The sequence below is a fragment of the Ochotona curzoniae genome, unplaced genomic scaffold (assembly GCF_017591425.1).
Source record: "Ochotona curzoniae isolate NIBS_2020 unplaced genomic scaffold, NIBS_Ocur_1.0 contig_2692, whole genome shotgun sequence".
NCBI lineage: Eukaryota > Metazoa > Chordata > Mammalia > Lagomorpha > Ochotonidae > Ochotona > Ochotona curzoniae.
Window position 1 is genome coordinate 9549211 of NW_024465556.1, and position 17403 is coordinate 9566613.

General features: G+C 41.0%; 1 protein-coding gene across 1 annotated transcript in view; it reads right to left on the minus strand.

Annotated features, from left to right (window-relative positions):
- Positions 1-1100, minus strand: part of TMEM26 (transmembrane protein 26) — a 44528-nt gene extending 43428 nt beyond the window's left edge. The window contains exon 1 of the mRNA XM_040976041.1: positions 910-1100. Within this exon, the coding sequence (XP_040831975.1) occupies positions 910-1100 (191 nt within the window). The remainder of the gene's footprint in view (positions 1-909) is intronic.
- Positions 1101-17403: the final 16303 nt, after the last annotated feature.

Genomic DNA, 17403 nt, shown 5'->3' on the forward strand with positions numbered 1-17403 from the left:
TATTGACATGAAGGAAAACACAAACTCACTCTTTAAAGATGGAAACAGAGGGAGGCCTCACCTGAATAGTTGGGGATGAGAGTAGAGGCTAGAGTGGGTGGAGGCTATGAATGGCATGAGAATCTTTTTTCCCAATTCTTCTATTGCCATTCAGGTCCTTAGGGGAAGGAAAGCAAGCATCAGGCAGGACCTTGCATGCTGAGGTCAAGAAAGAACCGCTACCTATTGGTACATAAACCAGCATGACACACAACTGGTTCCCCGAAAAACTGACCATTCATCTAGTTCTGAAGCCACCAAACCCAGACACCTGCAGCTCAGGCGATGCCAGAGAACCCTACACGCTTGGGATGGAAGAAAAGGAAGGGGCTGAAACCGCAAGCATGCAACGAGGGGCTTCTCTTTCTGGGGAAGCTGCCCAGAGCGTGCGACTCTGCAGACTGCTGACTTTCACCAAAAGGCATTTCTCCACCTGCGCGCTTGCAGAGGAACTTGTGCGCACCCACACAACCCAAATTCAAAAAGCAGTGTATATGGCAATCTCTTTGTCCCCAGGTCCTCCCTATTTGAGGGAGCACTTTGTGCAAAAACAGACAAGCACTTCCTTGCTTTGATCGTGTCTTACAAGTTTCCAAACCTGGCACTGGGTGACTCGTGGCTGCGCTCTTGGCTCCAGCCTTCTCAGGGTTGCCCTGGAACCCAAAGGTACCCTGTGGGTGCGCAATAGGAGCGCAGGCAGCTCCAGAGCTTTCCAAGCTCCCGGAGAGGACAAAGGGGACCGGAATTCCAAGAAAGAATCAGCGGGCAGCGGGTTGATGGGCTCCGGGGCTGCCCACGAGTGCTGTGGGGTGTAGGGGAGAACAATACCCTGGGCTCCCGTGCGCTTTCCCTTTCCCCGAGCACTCTCACCATTTGTAGCCTCTGCCGCGCTTGAACTTGAGGGTGAGCACAGTCTCCAGGAGAAGCAAAAGGTTGAGCAATGCAAGCAGCCAGTACCGGGGCTCCTTCTTCACCTCGGTCACTCTCCAGACCCCGACCACCGAGTGCAGCACGAACAGCAGCCTTGTAACAAGGGCATTGAGGAAGACCAGTCCCTCCATGCTGGCCCGTGCGCTCTGCCCGCAGACCCCTCTTCTAGCAACGTTAGCCCGCCCGAGGGCACAGACGTGACAGCGCGAGTCTGGCAGCTGCTGTGGTCCCTTCACAGCCGCGGGCGCACAAGGCTGGTGGAAAAGGAGAGTGCGGATCGCCCCTCCCCCAAACTTCCTGAGAACTCTTCAAAGAGGGGAGTCTCCAACTCCAGCTCTTCTACACTGCCGGGCTTTCCGGAGAATCTGAAACCGCTCAACCCCAGGCTCTTGGGCATTATTCTCAGACTCTGCCCATCCCCTTGTTAGTGCTGGGGGGCCAGTGTCCATCCTTGGCCTCTTCTCTGATCCTAGGGCACAGGAGTTGGAAAGAAGACGCAGATGGGCCAAAGGTCAAGGTGCTGCCGAACCAGGTCGGCATGGGGGAGCACCTCTGTAGCCTCTCTTCCCTACTTTTCCTGCAAAGCACTCCCTGGCAGTCACTCCCGCCGTTCAGAGGAACATGCTTTCCTGGGGTCGAAGATGGGATGCAGGAAAGCTCAAGAATCTGCAGTCCAAGCAGTTTTAGAAACACAGATACTTCCTCAGGCTGGGGAAAGTTTGGGCCTTCGGAAACCTCACTCAGGCCATTGGTCACCTTGGTAGATTTTACTCCTGGAGCCAGAATTGTTCAAGCAGAGATGTCTTTACTCCATCTCCCTACTCCACCATACCCCCACCACTCCTGCCCCTCCTCACCTCCTCACCTCCTCAGGTGGGTAGGCAAGCTAAAAGGGCATACAGAAATGTGAGAAGATACTATTTCATTTTTCTTTAAATGGACTCGAAGTTTTACTGAAGTAAGTGTATTTGAAAAGCTACTTTACAGATGGATGTTGCAACACAATGAGTTAGGCCTGGGCTTGAAATTCTAGGGTTCTAGTCCGCAGTTTGAATCCTGGCTTGTTTTCATCTAGTTTCTTATTCATGCGTCCTGGAGGCAGTGGATGATGGCTGCAGTATACACGACTCTGTCCACACCAGGCACCAGGACACTTCTGGAGAGCTCCAGGCTCCCAGCCCCCATTTGGCCCAGTTCTGGCCATTTGCAGGCATTTGTGTAGTGAATCAGTGGATGGAAGATCTCTCTTCTCTTGTTCATTCTTGATTTGCTTTGCAAAAGATGAAAATAAACATTTTTTCAAAGATTTATTTATTTTTATTTGAAAAGCAGAATTACAGGGAGGAAGCACAGAGAGAGACAGAGAGAGATTCTTCCATGCTCTGATTCACTTCCTAAATGGCTGCATTGGCCAGATGGTCAAGAGTTTCCTCCAGGTCTCCCATGGGTGTTCAGGGTCCCAGTCCATAAACAGGGAGCTGGCTGGGCAATGGAGCAGCTTGGATTGGAATTGGTACCCATATGGGGTGCTGACACTATCAGGTAGAGGATTGGCCTGTGGAGCCACGATGGGTGCCCTGAAAGTAATCATTTTTAAAACAAATGTAAAATGTGTATTGAGTAAGAAAACAAATTTTGTGTCACTTTAAAATGAATAGCCAGTAAAGTAGATAATTACAAAAATAATTAAAATAAAATGAATTTAGAGTATTGTTAAAACATACGAATTTAGAGTATTATTAATTAAATATGTACTGCTGACTCCTTCTTTTTTTTATAAAGGAGAGTAAAGAAAAAATAGTCCTTTTATTACCAAGCAAGACTGTTCTCTTGACCATTTTAGTAACATTGAAAGAATAGCACAAAGGGAATATCTTTCCTAATGTTGGATCTTTTCCAACATAAAATCATGTCATACCTTTCCTAAAATCAACATGAGAAAACTGAATTATGTGTACAATGTCTCCATTAAGTGAGAAGAATCATGTGGTTGGCAGAAGCTTAGAGTTCTCTGCAGTGCTGAGATTCTGAGAACTTATTTGTTTTTCCTGTGTATTTGTATTTTCTTCCAACATCTTGCAGGAAAACTAGTTGTGACTTCCTGGGGCTGTTTATTATGCTGCATTTCGGTGAAGACTGACAGCACAGGGATGACTCACTATTCAGGAAACTGGACAAGCAGAGCCCTGTAGATGAATGCAGTGAAGCTAGCAGGGTTCTGTGGAGGTCCAACTGCCTGCCTTGGTTGCTGTCTCTATCAATTAATGCTGTGCTTCTGATAACTCAGTTTCTTTATCAATAAGCCCGATAATAAACCCATTTATTCATAGGATCATTTGTGGGGATCCATACACTTAATTCTAATGAAACAGCTGATAAATAGCAAATATTCGATGGATATCAGCAATAATGGCCAGACTCAAGAATATTTATAGATTTACTGTTGATGATTCCAGACGAGTAAGACTAGAAGTGGACCAGGAGACTATGTCAGAAGCCTTCCTCTGGACACTACCAAATACATTTGGGGTTTAGGTTTCAGCCTTCTTAAAGGAGGAGACCAGTTTAATGGCTAACTACAGAGCATCTAATTAAATCAAAACATGTCGGGAGGACTTGGTCTTGAATGGGGGTGATTTTAGGTAATTCTCTCTCTCTCTCTCTCTCTCTCTCTCTCTCTCTCTTTCTCTCTTTCCCTCCCTCTCTTTCCATTCAAAGGAGTTTGTAAAACGTCTATGATTCAGTGTACTTCAAAATGTAATTTAGACAGGGAAATTTTTTTTCTGATATTGTCCAAACGTGTGACGCTTTAATGTGAGGTTTAGAAGGTCCCTGCACCCAGAAAACAAAACTAATATGGCAGAGGTTTAAGTATTATCTCTCTCCTTTTTTTAAACTTTCTTCTAAGCTCATTTATAAAAACTGGAGCTTGGACAAATATTTTGAGACCTCTGAATTAATAGTTCAATAATCTTTGAGAAAAATGAAAAATCTCACATAATTCTGGGGGGGGACATCTGATCATGGAAAAAGCATTGTTGGCCTCATGTGTGCGGTTTTTGTGGTATATGCTAAAGTGAAGCAATCTTGGCCTGCTGTTCCAGGGGGAGGCCAACCACTGGACTCAGTTTCCATTCCAACAACATAGTGAATATACTTCTCAGGCCCCTCTTTCCATTCAAGTTAACTTGATTGAAAAGAGAGTGAGAAAGGGATCTTCTCAGGCTAGCTGGAGTGAAAGAAGTAGTTATTGTAAGGAAATGCATCATCTGAAAATGGAGATGGAATCTCTTGGTATTAAATACTGGAGAGATATATAAGCCAGGGACTTAGGCAACTGGAACTGGAGGCATGGAGATCACAAGGTTGCAATTTGAAGGTGTTTGCACAGTGATTCTCTTGGCTTCCTGACTTCTGGTCTAATTTTTGCATACTAAGTTCAAATTCCTAAGAAAAGGAATCTAATTTTCTTCTACTCTTGGTGCCAGGCTAGATTTATAGGGTATGATATTATTTGGGTACAATCCAGTTAATCAGCCATCCTTTTACAAAGGTGAAGTTAGTATTGCTTTATTCACTTTTTTATTTTTGGTGTTTGTATCCTTATTCTTATCTAGTGCAAGATAGAACAATAGTGAGGAAGGACAGAAGAAGACATCTCTATTTACTATTTCACTCCCCAGATACCTACAACATCCAGGGTCAGGGTAGATCAAGGCCAGAAGCAAAGAGCTCTATCTTGGGCACCAGATAAGTGGCCAAAGTCCTACAACTTGAGCCAATATCTGCAGCCCTCATAGGCACATTAGCAGGGTGTTGGATTAAAGGCATAGATACTAAGACGCAAGTCAACACATTCATATGGGATGGGGGCTTCACAAAAACAGCTTAAGTCACTGCACAATTATACTGCAACCTTTCTGCATCTTTAACGTGAAATCTTGGGCAAAGCAGTTTGAGAAAGCAAGGAATGGAGCATATGAACACATTGATGCACCCAGTACCATCCAGCTATTCAATATGCTTACTTCATGTACTAACGGAAACACAGATTCCTCTGCCTGATACCATCTACCTCATTGCACTCACCTGTGGTCCCCCAACCTGAATGCAATACAAGGTCATTGATGCATCCATGACCAGCAAAGTCTCTTTTGTCTCAGAAATCAGTCTCATGGTGGTCTTGAGTTTTTTCAATTCATTCTTTAGCTCTAATATATTCTAATAAGACATTATTCATATATAAACTGTGTGTATGTACAAGATACGTAGTGTGACATGCAGAAAATGTATTGTATAGGCTTATAGGTCTATTCCCCAGAGTGACTATTCATAATTACCATCAAGGCCTTTTTGATTCAATCATTTATAGTGCTTCACTTCAGTTTGAAATTTCGGGAATCTAATACTCCTACAGTATCTTTTCGCCTTGTTAGTCTACATTAGTACTCAAATGTTATTAATCATATTTTTGTTTTCATTTTGATTGTGAAAATAAGAAAGGAAGGGGGAGCAAGTGGGAGGGAAGAGAAGAGAGAGAGATTCTATATATCAGTTCATGGTTCACTCCCACAAATGCCTGCAACAGCTTTGTCCAGGCTAGGCAAAGGTCAGGAGCAGTCTGGATCTCTCACCATGTGGGGCAGAGACCCAGGTGTGAAGTTGTCACCGCCCCCCAGGTGTGTTAGCAGGAAGATGGAATTAGAGGCAGAGCTGGGACTTGAACCCAAGCATCCCAATACAAGATGCAGGCATCTCGAGATGTTTTCCTCCTTATACCAAATACCCCTCCCCCCATATTAGCTATAACAGCATTGTTCTGTTCTCTGGTTTTAATTAATCCTACTGCATCTTGTCATTATGGCTACACATAGAAGTCTGTTGTTTTCCATGGCTATATACAAAATACTGAAGTTATGTACTTTCTAAAGAAAAAAAAAAAACTCTGTGTTTAGCTTACAGTTTTTGGAGTGAGAACTACATCAGAGGCTTCCCAGTGAGCACCTCCAGTGACCCAGTGGCTCCACTAATTCTGCAGACTGCACCACCTCTCCCCACCTTCATTCTAAGCAACAGGTTCCTCTCACATGATCCTTTTAGGACACATTTAAACACATCTAAACTACATGAATCCTAAAATTGATACATGGCAGATTATGTTTGAAATATGCAATTATATAGCTCAAATAAGTTTTCTGCCCAAATTCTTAAGTTTCACAATTAATGTCTGTAATTTAATATTGCTAAAAAATTCTGAAATATATCTCATTGTCTTTTTTATGTACATAAATAATTTTTAACCTTTCGATTTTCAAAATATTTTTAATACATTGTGGCATCTTTTTAAAAAATATTATTTATTTTTATTGGAAAGTCAGTTATACAGAGAGGAGGAAAGACAGAGGAAGATCTTCCATTCAATGATTCACTCCCCAAGTGATCACAATGGCCGGAGCTGAACCTAGCTGAAGCCAGGAGCCAGGAGCTTCTTCTGGATCTCTCATGTGGGTGCAGGGTCCCAAGGCTTTGAACTGTCTTTGACTGCCTTCCCAGGCCACAAGCATGGAGCTGGATGGAATTGTGACTGCCGGGATTATAACCAGCGACCATATGGGATTCCAACATGTTTAAGGCTAGGACTTTAGCCACTAGGCTATTGCGCTGGGCCCAAATTTGTTTTGCACAACTTGAATGTTGGCTGTATCTAGATATTGGACTTATGTTCTTCATAACTCCTACCAGCATAATATTATTGCATCACTAGTGAAGTCAACACTTTAGTTATTTCTTTATAATTTCTTCTCCTTCATTGTTGTTTAATACTTCTGGTCTGCCTTCTATTTTCTTTTTTCTTGTTGTTTGTTTTCATCTATTTTCTTGTAAAGGTTTTCAAATTTGCGTGTCCTTAATTTGTCCAATTTATTTTTCAGAGTATTTCATTTCATTGTTGAGCTCTAGTGTTTTTTTTTCTTTTATCAATTTACTTTATAAAAAAAGTTTTACTTATTAATATGTATTTTTTTATCATAGCTTACTCTTACTGGTTAAATACCAATACATTTAAATCTGTTTAAGAATATGAGTTGCAGGGCCAGCTTGATGGCTCAATGACTAAATCCTCACCTTGCAAGTGCCAGGATCCCATATGGGCACCCATATGGGAAACCCAGATGGGATCCCAAATGACTTACAACCATGTTTATTGGTTGTTCACTTTATGCAATTGCATTCTTCACTTCAGACTTTCGTAAAGTTGATGATCCTGCACTATCAGAGTAAGGACTAGGGTGGTAAAAGGATATCCTCACATTTGAGTTGAATGTTCTGAGTTGTTCTTTGACCACTGAGGTCCTGCTGTGGTCCTGCATGCTCAGGCATGGTGCCCTTTCTCAGTGTCCCTGTGGGGTGGACAGAGGAGAAGCAGATAGGAATGTCAAGGTCAGGACATATCCTTTGAGAGCTGATGTTTGATGCATCTCATGCAACCCTTGGAAGAGCTGTGCATGCCCCAGCTGTGGCTGCCCTGAAGCTCCCTATCTAAATAAAACGATGTTTAGATTCTTAATACATCCTTTCTAGGATCCTCACCATCCCTGTATCCTTAAAGACTAATAAGGTAGCTCTCCAGCGTTAATGTTGGGAGCAAATATTATTGTTGACAATTTACAAGTAAGAACACAGAAATAATCTTTAACTATATCTACTGCTCCCAATACAGTTACTGAACAAATATTTCATTCCGATTCTTTCTGTCTATGGTGGCAGATTCTTGGGAATTTTCTTGGAAGGAATGGACTCGTGTTTATGCCATAGGCTGTCTTCTTTGGCTTCTTTCACATATCCAAGCCTCTCTTGTGTTCTGTCTTCCTAGAGTTGCTCATCACCCCTGACCTATGCCTTCATGCTGTGTAGCACAATTTACTTGGCATCCACTGGGATTTAAAAATCTTTTCTGTCATATCAAAGGTGAAGTCTTAATCTTAGTTCACACATTTGAACAGAAAACTCACACATTTCTTCACTGTGCTTAAATGAATTGATTAAATAGGAACTGCAACTGCAACTATTTCACAGATGGAGGAAGGCCGGGCTTTATTAAGACAGCAATAACTGTAATAAATATTCTCCTTTAAAATGGAAATGTCAGTGGTAATTATTCATATTCAGACACCTCAACAGCTATGTAGAAAAGGAAAGCTAAACTGCACTTGGAGGTTGCCTTCTTTGAGTGTGTTGGTTCCAGCTCTTAAGTGAATCATCGGACAGAAGATCTTCCTCTCTGTCTCTCCTCTCTGTATATCCGCCTTTCCAATAAAAGTAAATAAATCTTAAAAAACAACAACAACAACAAAAACAAAGTCACATATACAGGGAGGAGGAGAGATAGAGAGGAAGATCTTCCATCCAATGATTCACTCCCCAAGTGACCGCAAGGGCCGGTGCTGTGATCCAAAGCCAAAAGCCAGGAATCCTCTCCAGGTCTCCCACACGGGTGCAGGATCTCAAAGCATTGGGCCGTCCTCGACTGCTTTCCCAGGCCACAAGCAGGGCGCTGGATGGGAAGTGGAGCTGCCTGGATTAGAACCGGCACCCATATAGGATCCCGGCGTGCCCAAGGCGAGGACTTTAGCCATCAAGCCATGGCGCCAGGCCCGGCTAATCATTTCTTAAAGGTCCACTTTTTAATACAACCACATTGACAATACCTGAGTTTTGAAGAAAACACCTTGAAACCATAGCAAACACTTAGGGCAGGCCTTTATTCTATCCACTGATGTCCTTATAAGACAAAATTTGGACACACAGAGAGGTATCAGTTTTACAGCCACCCAGAGGAAAGACCATGAGGACATGGAGAGAACAGTGATCTGTAATTCAGGCTGAGAGGGCCTCCTAAGGAACCAACCCTATAATACCTTGATCTTGGAGGTATAGCCTCCATAATTAAAATGAATTTCTGTTGTTTAACTGACCTAGTGTATGGCATTTATTATAATGACCCCAGGATGCTAACAGCACTCCAAACACATGATCATTCAGCAGAAAGCATACCTCATAGTAAGGGCTAAATATGTTACCTACTGCTGTTATTGTTATGCAATAAAAATGATTGCTGAAGCAATTTATAAATCTACATATTATATATGCATATTTGATCTATGCTGTGGAATGCTACCAGTAATCTGTTGTGTTATCATCTAAAGAATAGTTGTTAGATCCTTTCCCTATTAGAAAAGTGAGCAAGATTATCACAAAACTAAAATCTCATGTTGTTTTTTTTTTAGTCAAAATCCTGCTTTACAGATAAGGAAAAAATCTTCTTTTAAATTACTTTTATGATCAGACTAAAAGACCTGAATCTTTAGGAAAATGAAGTACAGTCATGGAATGCAAAATAATCACTTAGTTAACCTAGAGAAAAATATCAGACAAACCAAAGGGGACATTTTGCTGGGTACTCTGCCAGTACTTGTCAAAACCATAAAGGTCATAAAAAAAAAAAAACAAGCAAAAAATGAAAAACTCTCAGGGATCAGAGGAAATTGAGGAGACTTGATGACTAAATGTAATGTGGTGTCTTGGACAGAATCCTGGAACCAAAGAAGACATTAGTGCAAAAACTAGTGAAATCCATATGAAGTCTGGAGTTTGTTGTTAGTGATATGTCAGTATCAGTTCCATATCAAGGCAAATATAATACAATGTAAGATGTTAACAGCAGAGAAAAATGGATAAGGAATATTATAAGAACTGTCTGTACTTTTCAACTTGTATGCAAAAGTATAATTATAAATTATTAAGTTTATTTTTGAAAAGCAGGTTGCTGTGTAAATGTAATTTCCCCTAAGCATCTCAGGATTTGGTTCCAGGCAGGCCCTGCAGAAGTGCTACAATCATGAATGCCCAAGTCTCTTGTATAAAACAAGGCAGTGTTTGCATGTTGCCGGAGTCCAGCTCCAGCTGAGTTCGGAGCTCAGGAAGGGTGCATGGAGTAGGCGATAAAGAAAGACACAGACACGTGGTGCGTTCTCACAACAGCTCAAGAAAAAGCTGTCCTTTTTATTTACTTGAAACACCTCACAAGCTTCTGCACAAGCAACTGATTATTCTATTTTTACTTCAAGACTAAGGGGGCATGTACAGACATTTGGTCACTCTGTCTGCACTTCAAGGCTAAGCAGGTGCCCCTAAAGATAATTCTGCAAAATACTGTATTCATATTCTTCAAAGCAAGCTATTATTTATTCTTCAACAGTAGCCATGGAGCAACAGCCAGGACTCCAAGGCCAAGGCACATGTGATTACCTGCTAATCAGTAGTACATTCCTACCACATTTCTACTTCTACATTTTACCCATCATTTAATGGGAAAATAGGTTAAAAGGGAAAAAACCTAAAATCTAAAACAGAAACTTCAAATGTTAAATCTCCCTACAACTATAGACTCCTACAACCCCATAAACAATAAAGCAATAATCAAAAGCATTTTTCTTTAATAAAAGCATCCTTAATTCCTCTAGCTAAAAATTATAAAAGCAGCTAAAACAATTACATTTCCTACACTCCTAAAAATTGCAAAGACAAGCTAGCCTTTGAGGTAACAATAGCTACATTGATTGCCATAGCAGTTTCAGCTCTCACTCCCATCACTTCCATTACTTTGTAAAATTCTTATTAAGCCATTTCCCAGAAGACATGGTATATGTCTGGGCCCGATTTCTGGGCAATGGGTAGGTACACAATAAGGTGTCCAGAAATGGCATGGGCTTAATTGTGCTCCTGTGTGTAAATTGTCAAAGGCCCACTCACCAAGACATTATCAGTGGCATTAACTCTCAAGCTCACATCAGTGGCAAACACTGCCTCAATAGATTACAGAATTCTTAGTGGGGTGCTTGAGTTTCCATGCAAAAAGGTGATGAGACTGCATCAAGGTGGTCAGAGAGAAATCCACTCGGCCCTGCCAAACAGCTGGAAGCTCCCCTGGGCCAAGCAGGGGAGCTGTTCTCTTCACACCTTCGTGCCATCCACACCTACTGCACGGACCCCACCAGCATGTAACCTGTGCCTATCTTCTCATACAGTCGAATCCATCTCTAGTTGCTTACAATACCTAACGCAATGTAAATGCTACATAAGTAATTCTTATACTACATTGTTTAGAGAATAGCAACAAGAGAAATAAAAGGTCTGTGACTGTTTAGAACAGATATAACCATCGTAGGCTTAACTACATAGAACAGAAGCAAGACCCAGGTAATTAATGCATGAACAAGTGCTGGGGAAAGACTGACTCATGAAATGGGAGATGGTTACAGCAGAGTAAGCTTGACATCCCTTCATCCACGTGGATTTATCATAAAGCTTTGTGTGTGGCAAATTCAAAGTGGAACTTCCTGGAAGTTTTTTTTTCTAAATATTCCCCTCCCCCAGAGTTGGATGATTCTATAGGTGTAGAACTTGAGGATATGAAGGAAAAAAAATTCTCTAAAATTTTAATTGATTATTTCATTTTAATTCATGGCATCTGATAAAATTGAAATTTAGTTTAGAAATGTTGAATAAAAGAATTATTGTGTGATATATTGAGAATACTTTTAGAATAACAGACTCAGGCCTAGCGTGGTAGCCTAGTGGCTAAAGTCCTCACCTTGCATGTGCCGGGATCCCGTATGGGCACCAGTTTGTGTCTCTACAGCCCCGCTTCCCAATAAGCTCCCTACTTGTGCCCTGGGAAAGCAGTCAAGGACAGCTCAAAGCCTTGGGACCCTGCAATTGTGTGGGAGACCCAGAAGAAGCTCCTGGCTCCTGGCTTCAGATTGGCTCAGCTCTAGCCATTGTGGACATTTGAGGAGTAAATCAATGGACAGAAGATCTTCCTCTCTGTCTCCCCTCCTCTGTATATCTGACTTTCCAATAAAAATAAATAAACCTTTTTTTTAAGAAAAAAAAAAAGAAAAACAGAACAAAGAATCTCTGCACTATTTTCATGAACATAGTTTTGTTATTATCATCATTGACAAAAATTGTTGTCTGCCTTCTAAAGGAAGCATACAATGTATCTGGCCTAGCCTTGTCACTTACAAATGGGGCTCCAGAAAAGGTAGAGGATGTGTCTAAAGTCACAGTCTTCTTAGTTTTTGATAGCTCCAGCAAACATGCGAAATAAAAGACAGTTTTTATTGCACAAAGAATATTTTTGTAAAATAGGAATATGCGATTATCAGTATTACACACTCAGATACATATTTTAATAAAAATAAGACATTGCCATTTGTGAACCTGTAATTTTGTTTTGTTTTTGCTTGGGGCCTAGACTACTAAGTAAATTCATCCAGCATCATTCAAATAAAGAAAGTTTGATTTTTAAAAATTATTATAAAATTGATGAGATATTAATGCATTTGTTTTAGGAGGTAGGTTTGTATTGTATTCGATGAACTGTGATTTAGTCTTTCACCTTGAATATTTTACATCCTGGTATGGGAAGCAAACACCAAATCAGCCTAATGGAGATAAAGGGAAAGAGACTTCAGGCAGGAGGAGGGAAATCCTGTTCAGAGGCTGCAGGGAGGAAGGAAGTGTGTGGATTAAGATAAAGGCTAAAGGGAGACAGGAAGTGACATGATTCAGGCCTGATGACCTCAGCCATCACAGTGAAGAAGGCCATGGGGCCAGGTGCTGATAGTGAAGCCTGTGGGTTGGGTAGGGAATTTGAGGAAAGAGTTAAAGACTTTGGTTTGACTCAGAGGCAAAAGAGTTAAGATACAAGTAAAGGTCAATAGAAAGCTAAGGAACAATTTGGGGATGGTGTTAGTACCAGCTTATCAGAACATGCAATTTCCTGTGCTATTCCTTAGCTATCCAAATGTAGAGTCAGTAGGAAAAAAGTAGTTCAGTTTCTCAGGAAGGGTCAGCCAAATCAGAATATCTGGAAGAACCAACAATGCTGCCATCAACCATTCCAGTATTTGCTATACAGTCCAGAATGGGATGGAAGTCAGGTAATAAAGACAGCAGGGAATTTAGTGCCTCTACTAGGATAAGGAAAGACAGATCTCTTAAAGCCAAATTTTGTGCAAAATGATAATATTAATCCATATTCAAAGCTTCTGAATATACAGAGATGACTGGAATATTGATAGAGGTAGAAAATACTAACATCATATAGCTCTGGCTTCAAGAGACTATGACACAAAAGGGTAGAAGGTCAAGTGACTTCTGAGAAACCATATCCTGGGATACTAGAATTGTTGGGGTGCAGAATTGCAAAGTATTAATGGGTGAAAACACACCAGTTATGGAATTGGGAAGCCTTATATTTGGTGACCAGGGATGGAAAAATGGGAAGAGCAGCTTGAGCAGCTTTCCTCTAATGTGGTTGAGAGAGGAGCCACACAAGGTAACAGTGTGACTTTTGGAATAGGATGACAACTCATGTAACCATAGGCAAGAGCATTAACCTCTGTAAACTTGGCTTTGCTCATTTGCACAACTGCTGCCCTTGGAGGATACTGTGGAACTGAAAGGAAGGAGATATGCTCAAACCAGAGTGAGTGGTAAATATATAACTTGAGAACCATTGGTTTTCTTTTCTCAACTTTGTATTTGAGATTCTAAGTAGTCTTACTAGTCTGTGCAAGGCCTTTTGCATGCCAGGTTCAGTGCTAGTTGGCACCCTAGTGCCAAGTGGACAGAACATCTGTGAGGATTTGGTATGGCCAAAGGACTCCAAGAGGCTTGAAATATTAACCCGTTTAATATGTAGACCGATTTTGAAATATGTGAGATAGAATGCTGGTGTCAACCTTTCAAATCACCACTGCATGTGCATATTATAGAAATACTTTCCTTTTAGTTCTAATTGTTCCCCCAAAGAGCTACCCAGTTACCTAGAGGCAGGAAGAAGGCATGACCAAAAAATAGTAGAAGGACAAGATTCTGAATGAAGTAAAGGACAGGAGCAAAGCAGCAAGGGGATACTATTCAGAGACGAAGTTGTTAAGTGTATTCAGTGGAAAGCCAGGGTCTCAGCTTGGATTGTGTTTATGAGACCCATGGCATCTTTAGGTCTCATTATGCCTAACATGTTGCCTATATTTATAAAATAGAATCATAGCTACATCTGGAACATTCACACAGAAATCAAGGTTGATGCATATGCCAGATTGATTTATATTCCTTGATAAGATAGTAAAGATTTATTTTACTTTGCACTCTTACAGCTCAGATTATTATTCATGCTTTATTTTGTGAATTGGTGGTAACCCAGTTGCAGCCAAATCAAGAGTTCACATGCCAAGTTTTGGTCTGAACAAGTTTTGCATCCAATATATACTTGGCTACAAAAATAGGAAGATAGCATAATAGAAAAGAGAGTACTTTATGCTGTACTGAGGTCAAAAACAGATGTGAATAGGGGCCTCATAGAGTGGGGCTAGTTACCATCTGGTAATCCCTCATGGATTTCACTATCCATTTGTAAGTTTCCCTCAGTGTTTAATATCAACAGCTATTTTGGAACATAGTGACTTACACAAAGAATAAAATTTATGGGTAGTAAACACAAAGCGAGAAAATTATTGTGCTTTTGGCCTCCATCCTTCCTGGGCAAGGACTCCATATTTTGTTTCTGTCGATGCTATGCTTAATAAAACTATGTGATTGGTTAGATTTTGATTGGGTTAAATGTGTTTTGTTTTGTTTTGTTTTGTTTCATTTTTATGACTCAGTCACAGAAGGAAACATAAAACTTTCTTCATACTTTAATCAGAGGACACTGGGTGTCGTTGGAACATGAGAAGATATTTCCAGAAGGACCAGTACCTTAATGGAGGGACATGAGAAAGGGATGGTGAGGAAGGCAGACGACCTGGCCTGTTTTCTTCTCTTGGAATATGATCTGATCTCTAGTCCCCTTTGAAAGCAATGTTTTCTTAAATGGCAACTCCTATGACCAAATGTTCATGGAAATTAGAAGAGAAGAGCAAAAATGCCTGTATTTCAGATCACAAATGTTTAAAATGCCATGGAACACATTGGACATGTGATAGTAAAATTATTGAGGAAGGAGCTATGATTCCCCTGATGAACTGAGACGGTGAAGATGGGACCTTGTTCACCTTATCTACACATCCATGTTGCATTATACAAATTATTCTGATAAAACAGCCTGGCTCACAGAATAATCAGTAACATTCAGAGATGGTCATAGTGGAGCCTTTAATACAGGAACCTTTGGAGAAAAGACAGCACAGTTTAACCATATTCAAGTCACGCAAGACTCAATCACATGATGGTGCTTTGTATCTTCAGAAGAACTTTCACATGTGCCATCTCATGAGATCCGAAATTAACTCTAGGAGACCAAAAGGGGACGTATTTTTGTATCAGCTTAACAAATGGGGAACTGGATTCCACAACACCATGCTTCACCCTGGGTCATGCTATTTCATAGTCACTTAAATATCCTATAAACACTCAAGTTTAGAGTTAGAAGACTGTAGGGACTATGGCTTAGATTTTCTAATTCCTCAATCTTTGCAACAATAAAATACAAGCATGACTACAGAGGTAAAATTTACAACACACATGATTAAATGACAAGTGGGAAATACCCACCAAAATGCATGTTGATATTAGAGCTTTCAAGAGCAACCAAATCATTAGAATTTTGCACAACCTTCCTACCTCATGTATGCCTTCAGTCTGAAAGTTGGAAGGCTGCTGTATAATCAGGAAGATCCATGTCTGGGTAAACAGGCCACTGGACAAAAATAGAAACAAAACAAAAACAAAATCAGCTGTTTCTGTTCAAAAACTTCAGGAAGGAAAGTGTCTGCTGCTTAGGAGGGAGGGTCAGATTTTTTTTTAAAGATTTATTTTTTTAAAGATTTATTTTTTTATTATGTTTTTATTGGAAAGGCAGATATACAGAGAGGAAGATCTTCCGTACGATGATTCACCCCCCAAGTGAGCGCAACGGCCGATGTTATGCGGATCTGAAGCCAGGAGCCTCTTCCGGGTCTCCCACGCGGGTGCAGGGTCCCAAAGCTTTGGGCCGTCCTCGACTGCTTTCCCGGGCCACAGGCAGGGAGCTGGAAGGGAAGCGGGGCTGCCAGGATAGAACTGGCGCCCATATGGGATCCCGGGCGTGCAAGGCGAGGACCATAACCACTGCGCCACCGCGCCGAGCCTGAGGGTCAGATTTTGTTTTTGTTTTTGTTTTTTTTTTTATCTATTCAGATCTTTAACTGGTTGGATGAGATCTATATAACCTGTTCAACCTTCATCTCAACCAAAATATCCAGAATGGTGTTTGATGAAATATCTGGGAACTCTGGTACAAGTTAACACATAAAATTGATCATCATAAACCTAACCCTTGTTAACTTGATGTTGTACTCATATCATTACACTATATTTGATTTACAATTAAGAGTAATAATCAGGTCACATTTCTGGCACCTAATAGCACCTACCCTTCCCCACATGTCTTCTGCCACAAGGGAGGTACCATGTGATGTCACAGTGAGAAGGCACCCCTCACTAAACTAGGAAGAGAGACCATGCTGGAAACAGCCTGCCAGCATCTTTGAATGTCCAGCCTGAGGAACTGTGAGCAAATAAATATTTGTTGTCTAGGCTATCCAGTCTGTGGAAAGTTGTAAAGGCATGCAAAGCTGGTTCATACAGCATCTAAGGGCCTACCTTAGATGTTCTTCACTATCAGATTAAGAAGAAAGTTATTTAAAATGTATCAGTCCAATAATTATATACAAATATGAACCCTTTCTGTTAAATTATCAAGCTGGCCAAGAGGCCTTAAATAACATTTTTCTAATTGTAAAAGCATATTTTCTGGTATTTTGTGGGCTGTATTATACATCTCTCTTGGCCTTAAGGGGAGGTTTTACCACAGTGCTTCAAAAGCAGCATTATGAAGTTACCAGTCGTAGAAGACCACTGAGTAAGAGAATAGTTCATTCAGATTTACTGTGTGCTTATCATGTGGTGTACCTTGGAGACATAATGTCGGCCAGGGCGGGGGTTGGGTGGGGAGAGAGTGCGTGTGATCCTTAACCATTAAGTAATAGTCTAGCAAAGGGCTTTGATTCTAAGAGGAGATAGGATATTGCTTAAGTTCTAAGAAACTGATTTTTCAAAGCTTCTTTTGAGGTTGAAACAGAAAACACAACTACCGATGTGGCCTTATCTGGAAGATGCACTTCTGCAACTGGGAAAGTGTGAAAGCTCTTTTATCTCTCATTTGCCAACCTCGGTTTTCAGCAGGCACAGCAGATACCATGGCCTGAATAAGTTCCCATGTTAACCAGCTAGGTTCTAGAAGGCTTGTTTTCCATTTTATTTGAACATACAGTGACAGAGAAGCAGATCTTCCATTGACCATTGCTTCACTCTCCAGATGACTAA